At 39.8% G+C, this 14,138-nt stretch overlaps 1 protein-coding gene across 1 annotated transcript in view; it reads left to right on the top strand.

Moving 5' to 3' along the window:
- Positions 1-14,138, top strand: part of LOC111220796 (neurexin-1a-like) — a 59,896-nt gene that overhangs the window by 18,436 nt on the left and 27,322 nt on the right. Inside the window, exon 2 of the mRNA XM_022744017.1 lies at positions 577-606. Coding sequence (XP_022599738.1) covers positions 577-606 — 30 coding nt within the window. The remainder of the gene's footprint in view (positions 1-576; positions 607-14,138) is intronic.

Genomic DNA, 14,138 nt, shown 5'->3' with positions numbered 1-14,138 from the left:
CTAGCCAAACATAGCATTCAGTGCTGTGGCTACAGCCTAGTGTTCATGGGTAATACTGGTTAACTGTGTCAATAAAACTAACATAACAGGCTGCAGTTGTACTGCTGATTTAAGTAATTTACTACTCAGAATGGCCAGACCATGTCCAATCATCCTTTTTTTTCTCTGTATGACTCAAATGTTACGTGGACACTTGACTGTTGTTGTTGAAGGTCAAGGTAAAGCAGTCTTCAGCTATATTTGCCTATAGGGATTGCTCTGTCAGTGGTATGTAGGATGACAGTCTGCATACTTCTCGTCTTAGAGAAAAAACAGGTCAACCTGAATTTAGATTTCTGAGTGATGTCTAGTAAGTGGCTGATGATGCATTGCAACCTGCTTTGGTTGACCGAATGCTCATCATGCTAACCCTGTCTGTGCATCCTATTCTGTTTCTCTCCGTCCCACTCTTCCCTTATCCCAACGCTCCTCAAGTAACACAGACATCTGCTCTGAAAGAGATGCCTGCGTGTCAGTGTCACACAGCTTCCCATGATCCCTTGTTCTCTGCTGACTGTGCTCTTGTTTTCCTTTAAGGTCTGGCACACCTGATGATGGGCGACCAAGGTATGAGCTCTGTTCCTTTATCCTGTCATCCCTCCATTGTCCCTCCTGCTCCCATTGTGCTTGGAAATGTGTGTGCTTCTAACTCTTGTGCAATGCTCAGGCTTGAAGCTTCATATATGGGCTGTCATTTCACTTATTTTGAATGACCTAGTTGATGTTCATTCTCCCAGTGACTTCTTTTTTTTTTGGATGACCCCTTTTTCCGAGCTCATTTGGCTTTCAACTCACCACTCTGCTGGGTAGCCGTGTCATTTCCCTCCATCTTCTCTTTGTTTTGTTTTAATTATTCACATCTACTGTACATGCTGATGTTTTATGATGACGCAGTTCAAGTAAAGGGACATTTGCATCAACATTATTAGGACATAACGCATGGTGGTGGCTTACTGAATTTTTAAACTAATCCTCATCTGTCCTCACTGCTGTAATGCATGTTGCGAGCGTCTGCACAGACAGTCCATCCATTCTATCTTCATCTTTCCATTTCTGTGGCTGCTGCATATCTTTATCATGCAGCGGAGCAAGGATGTGAAGTATTGTTCTTCTCTCTCCACTGTCCATTGTTAGTCCACTTTGCTGTCTCACATTTCCTCTCTTGTATTTACACATATATGTAGCCATCAAGCCTCTCTCTCCTCTCCTCTGTCCTTTTCCAACTTGACCATGACACTTATCGGTGTCTCCTCTCCTTTTGTTCTCCCTTTTTGTCTGGAATCTGCTTTCTTCATGGAACATTTCATCAAATCTCATAGGTAAAAGTAAAGGTACTACACTTTTAATTATAAAACTATGACAGCAGTGTTTGTGGCATTATATACTCATGAGAAATGAAGTATATAAAGTCATTGGCATTTTTTAAAATTGCTTTCTCAACTATTAATGAAAGCTTTTCAAGGTAGGTGCCGCTTTGGCTTTGCATTCACCCGTTTAAGCTGTGCCACCTGTTTCTTTTCTGCTTGATGCATGGGAATCATAAATGAGACTCATATGGGCATATGAACACAATAGTTGCTGTCCTAGTTCCAGTACACCACCACCCAGGGGTAACTACGCTCTTTTTATTATTCAAGTAATGGGTTTGGGGTTGCGGGTGAGGCTTGATCATAGTGTTGTGGGCCTCCCATCCTGGCTGTGATCCTCACCTCTTCTCCCTGTGGGGTAAGTGGACTTCTGATCTTTCCCATTTGACTCTCCTCCTCAGGGCAGAGAGGGGAAGCTTGGCTTCTAAGGTCCCTACTGAGCATTCAAGGTAAAACTTTGATTCTTTCAAGTTGGTTACTGAAGTAAATCCAAATTTAGCAAGTCATCATCAGCTTACTGAATTGAGGCAGCTTGAATGCCACTGTGTTTACTTTACTAAATGGAAAATGATGTAATCACACTGTGTAGCTTCAAATTTAAAAAGTAGTGATTAACACTATGGCATTCAAGTGTTCCACTTGGAATCCCTAAGTAACTTATTACTTGATTTTGTTCATGTTGTTGCTTTGACATTTACTATGTTATTAGTTCTGATTTCACTAATTATTGTAGGCAGTTTTGGTACATTTCCATTTATTTACACCAAAACTAAAATATTGTGTTACATTCAATGCTATCTCTTATCATATACTTGTGATGCATCACCTGAACAGGTAAGTCTTCAAACTGCCTTGTGGATGTGCAGTGTGAAGTTTTACACTGTGTGAACAGGAATCACAGCGATTGCAATGTCAGATGTTCTGCTACTACAAGTCTAAGCTGTAGCGATATATACATGAGTAACACTGACACTGACACACACACACACACACACGCAAAACCATTCCCCATTAGAAAATGCTGAGATTGATTTTTCTATCTCCCAAGGTAAGTGGCATTTCCATTGTCAATACACATACAGTTTCCTTGACAGAGAAAAATGTGAATAAATACAATAAATGTCACTCCACTTTGAATATTGTATTTGAAATAGAAAATCACGACCGTTACCACTGTGGTTCCAACACTGTGAATGGTTGTAAAATCCTTGGACTAATATACGAGTTGTTATCGTGTAAAAAATATATAGATATATATTTTGCCTTTAGGTATTCTCTACATACAAATGAGAGTCTTGCACTGCAGCAACATGCAGGTCATGTCACATGTACATGAGCAAAACTACCATACATGAGATGATACAAGCTAAAATGATATAATCTATGACTACTTGATTACTGTCCTTTATGTCTGCCTTGTAGTTCTACACAGAATTAAATTGTGGATCTTTCGACTGATAGTACACACTCGGTACTGACTGGTGTTTTTATTATACACTATATAGCTTCATCTGAAACTAACAGGTTTTTACTACACTAAACTGAACACCCAGCTTGGATGTGGCAGAAGGAAAGCCGCAGGGAGAGATTGAGGGAATGCTGATGAGGCACAAATCTGACATACGTAGCACACTGCTTCTAATTTGGGCCATGCTTTGTTGTCCCCTGTGCCATACAGTGTGAAACCTAGTCAGTCCTGTTATGTAGTGTGTGGTCACAAACACATATTCCCCATTTGAGAATTAAATCTAGTGGTGAGGATAGTGTCTGTATTCATTGTCTGCTTTAAGCTTGGGAGAATATTGTGTATTATGTTAGCCCCCCTGAGGTCCTCCTGTGTCACGTTAACCACTTGTGTGGTTTATCCTCTGTTTCATAGCTGCTTCTTAGAGAATGGGCTAGTTTATGTGCGCCGCATTCCTCTGGTGCACTGACACTGGATTCATAAAACCCTGTTTCCATCCAGCTCTAGAGAGCAGAGCACACAGTAGGATAAATCGTAATACTGCTTGCACAGAAATCACTAGGGTATTTAATTGCTGTCATCACAATAAACTGCCATGTGCAGCTTAAGAGGAACTGCAGGCTGTGCAAGCAGGCTTACAACTACAACTGGGCTATTTCTAAATTAGTATACTTTCTAATGTAATTGCTTTCACTTTCTAAAGATGGAAATTGTCCCTTTTTCATTAAACGATGCACATTCCCAGGGATTTCTGTGGAGTGGGCACGAGGATCCCATTGTTGATTTGTTTGTACATGATGTGCCATATTTTACATGACAAATTAAATTGATGTTTAAAATGCACTATTCCCCTTACAGAAAGCTCACACACCAGGATCTTTTAACTGGTTGTCACACACATAAAGATGGCACAAGCTTAGGACTACTGCCCACCAATCAGCTTCACAAGCAAGAAGTTCTGATATTTAAGTTTGTTGGTTTTCTTGATATTCTATTTTTGTCTAGATTGGCACAAGCTGAATTATCAATTTCACAGCAATTGTTAACAAGGGTGTGGATATTAGTCATGTTGTCACACATATAAATCCATTGTGGTTTGTGGGTTTTAACAGGAAATATTCACACAATAGACATGAGCAGAACAAAGACTTGTGCTTTAGTGATGGATCTTCACATTGTTGTATGAGTCATGAATGAAACACAAGCCACTTGAAACAAAAACAATGCCATCATCACCATTGATCAAAATATAGTCGTATATTGGCATTAGTATAATGAATATAAATAAATAGATAAATAAATAACAAACTTACTCCACTCAAGCAAGTAGATTAAAATTTGATGTACAACTTGAGCTAAACAAATGCTGTGGCTCTGTTCTAATGTTAGTGTCCTAATGCTAGTCTCCCTCTCATGCGGGACAACCCTGAGGAAAAAGCATCTTGTAAGGAGGTGCGCATATGTTTGCATTCCTTATGGCATTGTACAGTAATGGATAGTACTTAGGCAGGAGCTCAGCACAGCTCAGTGAGTAAGTGCTGTAGGAGTGTGTTTGGTGAAAGACATAAAAAAAGCTTCACTTGACGTACAGTATGTGGGATTTTCGAGTACCACACTTTCACTTCAACACAAGCTTTAGTGTCTAATTTTATTTTTAAGTTTTGCCATCTGAATAACTGCAAAGGTCATAATAGAAGATTATTTCGCTAAAGTTTCATGAAATGCTTCCACTCTGACACATAAAAAAAAATATTAGCAACACTGTTACTATATATGTATTTTAAAGGTCCCATATTTTACACTTTTCCAGTGTCTTATTTTTAGTATTGATATCTATAAGAAGAAATGAATTGTGGTTCTAAGAACCAAAAACCATATCAGTGTAGTTATACGTCTCCTCTCTAAGGAGCTCTAGTAATAACTGGTCAATGAGCCAATCAGAAGCGAGTCTCTGAGCCTCTCTTCTGATTGTTTTCTGAGTGATTGAATGAAAATATAACAGATTTCAAGAAAACACTCAGAGAGACCAAATCCTGCAAGGTTGGATGGTGGGCTGGGTTTTGGGCATGGTTGAGGGCAGTGACTGCTTTGCTGTGACATCACAAAGTTACAGAAGTCCTGATGGCTCGTTTTGAGGCTCAGTATCTGAATATGGTCTGTGTGTATTTCTCTGTGGACTGAGCGCTTTGATACTTTAACAGTATTAATATAGCGCCAAGACCTGTTTTATAATCAAATCATGGAAATCTCACTTTATAGAATATGGGACCTTTAAAATATTGTATAGAAAGTAATTTGTAACCTCTTCTCCTGCTATTCAGCTTCTTGTAAAGTCTGTTGACGCTCTGCTTGAGTGATGCTTTTGTCTTGTCTAACTCATTTGTAAGGATTAGACTTCCCATCATCAACCATGGCTTGAAAATTTCAATTGTTACCAAAGAAGATGCCACAGCAGCTGGGCTGTGACGATTTGTCTCATATTTTGCTTGTGAGGCTGCAAATTTTAACGACTTCAATGTCAGCTTCAGCCATCAAACAAAAATGTCATGGATTTTAAAACAGTCAAAGAAACAGAAAAGCATGTGCTGTAATTCTTGTGATAAAATGTCAGTGCACCATGCAGTGCTTTCCTGGCTTTGTTGGCTTCTGACAGCACAGTGGGCATCAGTAGAGCCAATATCAGAGCCATTTTCATTGTCTGGTATCCTTTGGCTTTTGTGTAAGTGACCTCACAAGGGTTACCGTTATGTACCAGAGCGGAGCGCAGCAGGTGAAGAAAATGTGGCAGAGCAGTGCATGCTGGTTCCACATGGGCTTGTGTAAGGGTTAGTTGGTCACACAGCTTTCACACCTCCTTGTTTCCTGTACACTTCAGTTGACAGGTTTTTGAGATGACAGCTGAAATTAGCTGGTTGTCAGGGTACATCAATGTAGTTTTTACATGTTTTACATGTGACTGTACAGGTACATTTCGTATTCTTATAGTGTCATTTTGAGTTTTAAGACTTGCGTGTGAGTGCTTGTGTGGGTTATAGTGGTGGTGGTAAAATAAAATTAAAAAAGTGGCCATGAGGGGGTAGAGTAGTTTAGAAATTACGGATATATCTTTCAAAAGTCGCTCTTCCAGGAAACTTTACATGTTTATGGGAAAGATTAGTTTTGGATGTGTAATGGAGTGATCTTACTGACAGATGCTCTATATTTACCGATGATGACCATAACCACAGAGTAGTCCATCAGAGGCACATGGGATCTTTGCAGTGAGAGCACAACAAGTTGTTCTATATAATGCAGACCGGCATGTCAGAGTGCAACTTGTTAAGAGTTGTCTGCCCTCTTTATCTGACAGGTAACACAATACCATGTGGTGTGCGTTGAATCAACAACAGATGTTGCCTTTGTAGCTTGACATGAAACCTGGAAGACTGTCAGTGGAATTCTTTCAGCTTCATTGACTCCCCTAGGATTACAAGTTCACAGCTTTAACCCCGGATATTAAACATATCTGTGGCTCCTGTGGCTTCTCTTCTTGAATAGATATTAACCTCTGAAGTGGATATTTTTGAGAATTAAGAAAACCAAGACGCCCTTTAGTGAGGGTGGCACTGGGTGCTCACATCTGACAGTCTTGATTCATACATCTGTTGAAGGGCATGCTAAGAGTTAATAACACATTACAGTGAGTGGTCATCTGTACTCTCATCATGTAAAATGTCAGTGGAAGTGCTGTTTGAGAAACTGACTCAGAATTCATGCAACAAAAACTCAACTGGATTGACCTCTAGGTTTTGGTAGATGGGTAACATCATCACCATCTGGTCTAAAAACCAAACTGAGGAGCCTGACCGGAGCATGCACTGCATAGAAATCAGCAGTTTTCCCCAATCAGAAAATGGATGTGGAAACATTTGTTCCATTTGAGATTAGTTTACTGTTGTGTTTGATGGTTAAAAGACCAGCTTGTTCACTAATAAGGTGATTTAGTGATAGATAAGCTACTATTCAAACATCCTGTATACAGTATGTCTCTTCCAGCAGGCAAAGCTTTCAAAATGTCAGTGAGGTAAAATCCAAGTGCTTACAGAAAGTCAAGGACCTGCCCCTATATTTCTTTGTTGCCTTCCAATATTTGTCACATTCAGACAGCTCCTTAAGAAAAACTCACTAAGAAATTATAAGCATGGAGGTGAGGGGAAAATGTTTACCATGGCATTATTTTGCAAGTGTCACAGTTGTGCTTAGTTCCAAGCTTTAAGTCTCAGCAACTCTTTTTTTTTCACATCTTTGCAAAGATTTCTGCTGAGAAGTCCTCAAGAAGTGTTTTAGCATACCTTTATTTTTGCAAGCTTAAGCAAATCTTCCTGTTGACGGACCTAAATTTCAAAGCTCATCCCTTAGCACGACAGTCATTGAACTGTAGGAAGCAGGCTCCTCCCTTAAATATCTTTAAATTCCCCATGTTGGAAGTTAAAAATTAATGTAGCAAATACTGATTTGCAGTTTTATCTCCACTAAAACCCTCAGTAGCTGCAGGCAACAGACCCCTCAGGGCTGCTACTAAGATGTGTAATTGTTGCTCCATCTAAAATGTATTGGTAGACTACTACAGGAACAAAAGTGGCTGCGCGTTCTACACCCGGATGACAAATTAAAGGAAAAGCCAACATAAAGTGTCTTAGTAAGGTGTTGGGCCACCATGTGCCACCAGAACAGCTTCAATGCACCTTGGCATTGATTATACAAGTTTCCTAACTCTACTGGAGGGATGAACACCATCCCTCCAAAAGTTATCCCCTCATTTGGTGTTTGGATGACGGTGGTGGAGAGCGCTGTCTGACACATCGGCACAATTTTTTTTTTTCAACTGTGTTCAACTGGTGGAGACCTGGTGACTGTGAAGGCCATAGCATATGAATCACATCATTTACATACTCATCAAATGATCCCTCATGCCCTATGGATGGGAGCATTGTCATCCTGGAGGAGACCACTCCCATCAGGATAGATAGGTTTCATCATAGGATATTTAGTAGGTGACCAGTCACAACAAATTTGTATTGATTTGCAGTGACCTTTCCCTCTAAGTGGACCCAAACCTTGTCAACAAAATGCCCCCCACTGCATAACAGGTCCACCCCTCACTCTAGGGGACAAGCATTCAGGCCTGTATTGTCTCGTCACACATACACTCACCCACTTATGGAGAAAATGGTGGAGGATGATTCATCTGGCCATATCGCTTTTTTTCCAAATCTTTGTAGACCAGTGCCTATATGGATTTTGCACCACCGAACTCCCAAACATGCATTCATCTATGTAATGAGGGGTTTATGCACTGCAGCCCTACTATAGTATCCCTCTCTATGTAATTGTTGATTGTTCTTGCTGACACAGTCTGATCTCGTCCTGCATTGACATTATCATTCACCTGAGGAAGAGCTGCTCTTCTGGTTTTCCTTCACCATGGTCATCAAATATTGTGTTAACCACAATTTCCGACCCTGTATCTTTCCCATAGATCTAAACACAAATGTCTCTTTAGTCACTGCTCTTCTTGAAGCGCAAGCCAGTTGATCAGTCTGTGTTACTTAAGCTCCTGCCATCTGTGCCCCAACAATGAACCCTCTTTCAAAGTCACTTGATCTTTTCCTCTTGCCATCTTGGACCCATGCGGAAACATCTGGATTCAATATGTTTTTCTACTCATGTATTCAGGTTCTTCCTTCAATTTGTCACCCGTCTGCATTGAGTCAAGAAACTGCAACTGATTTTCTGCCAAAATTACTTTCACACATACAATTAATCATGTTCCCTCATAACAATAGTGTGACAAGCATGATTAATGCTAGCATGAGGGGGAAAGTGCAAATAACTGTCATCTTTATTTTAGTGAGATATGACAGGATCTGATCATTTGCTTGTACAGAGAGGTGATGCTTTTGTAGCAGGCTTTGGTGACTGATGCACAGATGCAATACATTGGTATTGTCTGTAATACTGCTGCCTAAAAGAATTTTGGTGTGTATGAACATTTCCGCCTGAAGTTAAGAGTTGATTTGTAGTAACAATCTCATAACCTTACTTACTGGAGAATGAACGCTATCACTTATACACAGTGAGGAATACAGATTTTAGTGTTTTTTTCTTTTCTTTTTTTTAGTTTGTATCCCCTTAAAATAAAGCAATTTCTTTGTGTGACAATAAGATACTAAATCAAAGTGATTTTCCCTACTCAAATTAGCTACGAAAATTTTAGCACACACCTGCTTTGTCTATGAGGGTCACTGATACAAAGGCTTAAAAAAAATCTAACCAGAGCAGAAAAATTTCCCCTTTTCCAACACTTAATTAAACTAAAGGGGCGCCACCGTATCAACATTGTCAATGACCAGTGTCTAGAAACAAAGAAGCCAGTGGTTGTTGAAATGTGGCTTTAATGCCTTTATGTCATCGAACTTTCACTCTAATCACAAATGTGAATATGACTCAGTAGCTGTGTCCCAATTCAGTGTCTGCATCCTTTTGGAGTGATGCGTCTCGGCTGTCCCATTTCAAAGGCTCCTTCAAATGCGGCCAGGAAATGCAGTCGTCTTTTCCTGGGTAACGAAGGCTCTAACAGGTGGATCCTTTGTGGCCCAACCTATCCCAAGGTTCATTGTGCGCCGGTAATGAAAATAATATGGCAGCAAACAACGCCGACAGAGAGCCCGAGGATTACACTTTTAAATGTATTGGGTTTTAGCTCACTTCAATAGCCAATGGTACATTTGTTAAAAAAAACAAGGGCTTTAAAACCTCAAGTTTTTCAAAAAACTTTGTGATGCAACAGTAAGGGTGGGCACAGCTAGTGACCCAAAGGAAATCCTCCGTAGGCCATACCGTCTCATTTCGGTTCGGCCTTCGTGGTCTATGGCAGCTTCGAAGGCGTGACCGCGTCCTCCGAAGGATGTCGCCCCTGAATTGGGACGCAGCCAGAGTAACTGATGATGAATGCAACAAAGTTGAAAAATGTGCTTGGGTGCTTCGGACATAAAGTTACTGCTTTAGAGTCTTTGGAAAATTTTTCACTCCCTCTTATAATTCTCAAAACCGTTAGACCATGAGGATTTTCCAGTATATCCATACTGACTTTATATACAGCGCAGTTGATAAGGAACTTGTTTCCCTGTTGGACTTCCTGCACAGGTTGTCTGAACATTATTACATTAAGATTTCATGCATAGTGATTTTTTCACTCTTATAGCTTACTTCCTGACTCTTTAATGCCTGCACTGGTCAAGTTACCCTACTCCATCTACCACCCCAAGGCCATCTGTGTTTGTTACAAACAAGGTGATTGCACTTGATGGGTCACAGAGGCAGCTTTCACAGCTACAGAGATGGAGAAACAGACTCCTTTACAGTGGGGGAAGAAAAGGCCTGTAATTGCCTGGAGTGAGATTTGTGTATCTTGACATGGCAGATTGGCAAAACTGCACTAAAGCTTCACAGATTAGTACATTACCACAGATTCTGCTCCTGAGGGGGAGGCAGGAAGACACACAGAGAGAGTGAAGGACTTAAAGCAGACAGAGAGAGGCATTTAAAGAACGAGCATAAGGGAATGGGCCGAGAAAGGGAGATGGGGTATACTGTGGAAAGAAGAAGTGTGATAAAGTGGGATTATAAAACAGAGGCATGTGATTATAATAGACACAGAGGGAAAATATAGTGATGCGGGAAAGAAGAAAAACATTCAGACTGTTGCCTGAAGTTCAATGAGAATGTTATCTTTTTGAAGAAAAAAAAAAATTAGGTTTATTTGTTTCGAGCAAACATTTATTTTCATACATCAGAGCTGTCTGCCCGGTTTCCTGATAGACATGTTTTGCCTCCATGTGCCAGTCTGAGCTTCATTGCTGCATCCTCAATCGGATAAACAGTAGAATACCTTCACATCTCTGAACTGTCATAACAGACAGTTTTTCTGAGGTTTCAACAGCATTTCTGTCTTCTCGCGTAGATCATCAATGACAAGAAAATCCAACAGCAGACTTTGGATTAATAGTTATCAATGCCTTTCCTAAAGAATATTTATTATAAAAGATGACAAGAATATAATTTTTCCAAACCTAAAGAGAGGGCGAAGGAGAATGTAGAATAAAAAGGTTGGATCAATACGAACAAGGCTCATCTGGCTCCCCAGGTAGAGTGGAAGGAGATCTGCTCCAGATCAATATTGCTGATCGATGCCAGCGAGAGACTGCAGTGATGAAAAACTCTATTTCTTGGCCGGCAGAAGGGAGTGGATGAATCGTAGCAGAAAATAGATAAAAGGGAGATACCTATACTTCAGCCGTAGACTGTGAAATGCAGCCTTTGCATGTCGGTTTGTTTAGCTATATTCCAGCTCTGAGATCATGGATTATGGCCATTTTACTGGCTCCGCAGATGCAATGCTGCCAGGTGCTGCTGTGATGTACTGTATAGCGTATGAGATCACATTTATCCATTCAGTGGGTATTATGAAATGAGATAAAAATGCACACAAAACATGTTCTTAGAGTGACATATGGGTCTGTAGTGCTGCTTTGTGTAGGTTATTTATGAGAGTGAGCAAGTGGCTTAGCTACCTTCAAAGAGATTGTTATTTCCCCCCTCCATTAATGGTTCATTCATCTTCTCCCATTACACTGCAAGTCTGCAACGTGCTGCTTTCCAGACATGTTAGGGAAAAAGGGAAACTGTGTGACTAATGTAAATTAGTCACACAGTTTCCCTCGAATCACTCGAACAGTTCCTTTTTCATATGTCCTTCCCATGACCTGTCTTTTCATGGTGGCATTGTAGTGTATAGGATCAGTACAGCGGCGACAAATGTTTTTCATGATATGCAAAAAAAAAAAACAACCAAAAAAAACAATACAGATGAGGATTATTTAAAATAAATTAATGTCATGTTTCTGTCCACAAGTATTGTTCAACTTTTGAACAAAAGTCAAACAATTTAGAAAAATGTATCTAACAATAGTCAGATCAAGGTCAACATTTCCACATACATTGAGGTCCTTTGCATTTCAGTGCCACCTGTGCGTATTATTATCTGAAACATGAAGTTCCTCTGATAGACTGGCGAGCTGTCCAGGGTGTACCCTGCCCGCACCCAATGTCAGCTGGGATTGGCTCCAGCCACCCAGCAACCCTGTAAGGATAACTTTTTTTTTTCTTTTGGTTTTAATTCAGATGACACCTGTGGACTCTATTGTCCTTCAGTGCATCAAGTGTTTAGATTGACATTTCCAAGTTTTTTTAAATTAATTTGCCCCCTAAGACATACAGTTTAGGATCAGCATCAGATCAGACAAACATTTAAGTAAGTTTAAATACATAAATCATCTTAAAATGCAATTGTAATTACATCAATTGACAATTATTGATGCATTCATGATCAGTTTTTTTAATTAACGACTTACAAATCACCAGATTTCTACAACATTTTAGCATGAACCATGGATTTCTTATTAGTATTGATGCTTATTTTTCACTATTGAGTTAGATACACACATGCACACAAAAAAAAACAAAATAGAAAAAAAGAACAAATCTCAGTGGTTGATTTGATAAATAGATAGAATAAATTAAAGTATAATTAGGAACTGAGAGTTCTTGCACTATTGATACAAGATTCTGTGAATATTCTCTGAGCGCCCCCAAACCCAAAAGTGGATGCTGTTTCAATGATGCATAGCGAGGAAATGGCAAGGCTCCCTGTGGGAAATTGAATAGTCCATTTCCAATCGAGTGTGCCCTGGAAAATCCATGGGGGTCAGTGGCAATTTGTCTCAGGAGGTCTGCACTGAGAGTCATTACGCTCAAGACCAACATGTCCTGAGGGACAGAACCATTCTTTAAAAGGAGACTTGTATTCCCGTTTGATATATATTTGTAAAATATTTCCCATCTTTCCTTGCACTGCCTCTTGCAGGTATGAAGATTTTTTTCTCCCTGTTCAGAGGAGTAACATGAATTTCAGGTTGCATAACAGCATAATGACCAGCACAATACAACACTTTCTTCTATCATAGTGAAGGCAGCGTCTCATTAGCCTCTATTTTTGAGCTGCTCATCTTGGTTTAACACATTGCTCATGTCCCTTCTTTCTTTAAAAGCAAAGTGCAATATCTACTCCACTCTGAGGACAAATTTTGTTGTGGCTCAGATTACAGGTGTCATGAATTTTAATGGGCAAAATGTGCTGTTATCAATCACTGTAGTTTACTCATGTTTTAGCAGGAGGATGTTGACTTAAGTAAATGTTTTCTGATATGCAAATCATGGGATTATTTTTCTTAGTTGCTGCAATATTTAATTGTCAAATGATGAGTTTCATTGTCGTCCTTTTTCTCCTACTTGCTTGTTAACCACATGAAGTTGCTGTAATTGAGGATCCTGACAGTGGTTTTCTCAGAGAAAGCCGCTAAAGGATGTATATGTAATGAGTCCTGACTTCGATGCTAATTTATAGGCTGGATGCTGTTACCCTGCAATTGTATCCATGTGGGCAAAGCAACTCTTTGCTGATCTAATCACTCAGAGATGGTCTTGCCTGAGGAATTCGTTGTCGATGATCAATTCAGTTTGAAAACACTTGGAACGGTCATGACTAAAAATGGCAAAGAGCAATAAACTGGAATAAATCTCAGCTCAAGCCCTGTGTAGCGTCATGCAATACTTACTGAAATGGCAGCAACGTAGCTTTGAATGAGCTGTGAGATTTACATCTAAAACCATCCTGCTTTTTATAACATGCCTTTTTTCTGCTGTTCATCTAAAGAAATGTTTTTCACTTTATATGCAGTAAATTCATCTGCCTCCGTGTTATTCGTTTGCCCTTCCCTCTCATTTCCTGCCTTCCTTTTTTCTTTCTTTTTCTTTTTTTTTCCTCTCTGCTCCTCAGATTTGAATCACTCATACGTTCCACATACATCTTACAAGAGAGAACAAACCAGTGAAAGACAGTGGGAGATTACATGACCCCCACTTGATCCATAGCTGCTCTATCAATGAGTTTCTAGTTACCAGCTCAGTCTTGTTTTGGCTTGTGGATGAGTTCCACCTCAGGGCAACATGAAAATTATGAAAATCATGAAAAACTATTCCTGTTTTTGTTGTTAGAGGAAAGTCAGAAGAGCACAATGATACCTCGCTAACCTGGATTTCGGCGTGTGTAGTTCATAAATTGGATCTTGAAAATACCATAAGAGGCTTATTTTCAACAGCTGATTTTA

The sequence above is a fragment of the Seriola dumerili genome, unplaced genomic scaffold, assembly GCF_002260705.1.
Source record: "Seriola dumerili isolate Sdu_G_001 unplaced genomic scaffold, Sdu_1.0 BDQW01000073.1, whole genome shotgun sequence".
Lineage (NCBI taxonomy): Eukaryota > Metazoa > Chordata > Actinopteri > Carangiformes > Carangidae > Seriola > Seriola dumerili.
This window is presented reverse-complemented; position numbering and strand designations above follow the sequence as displayed.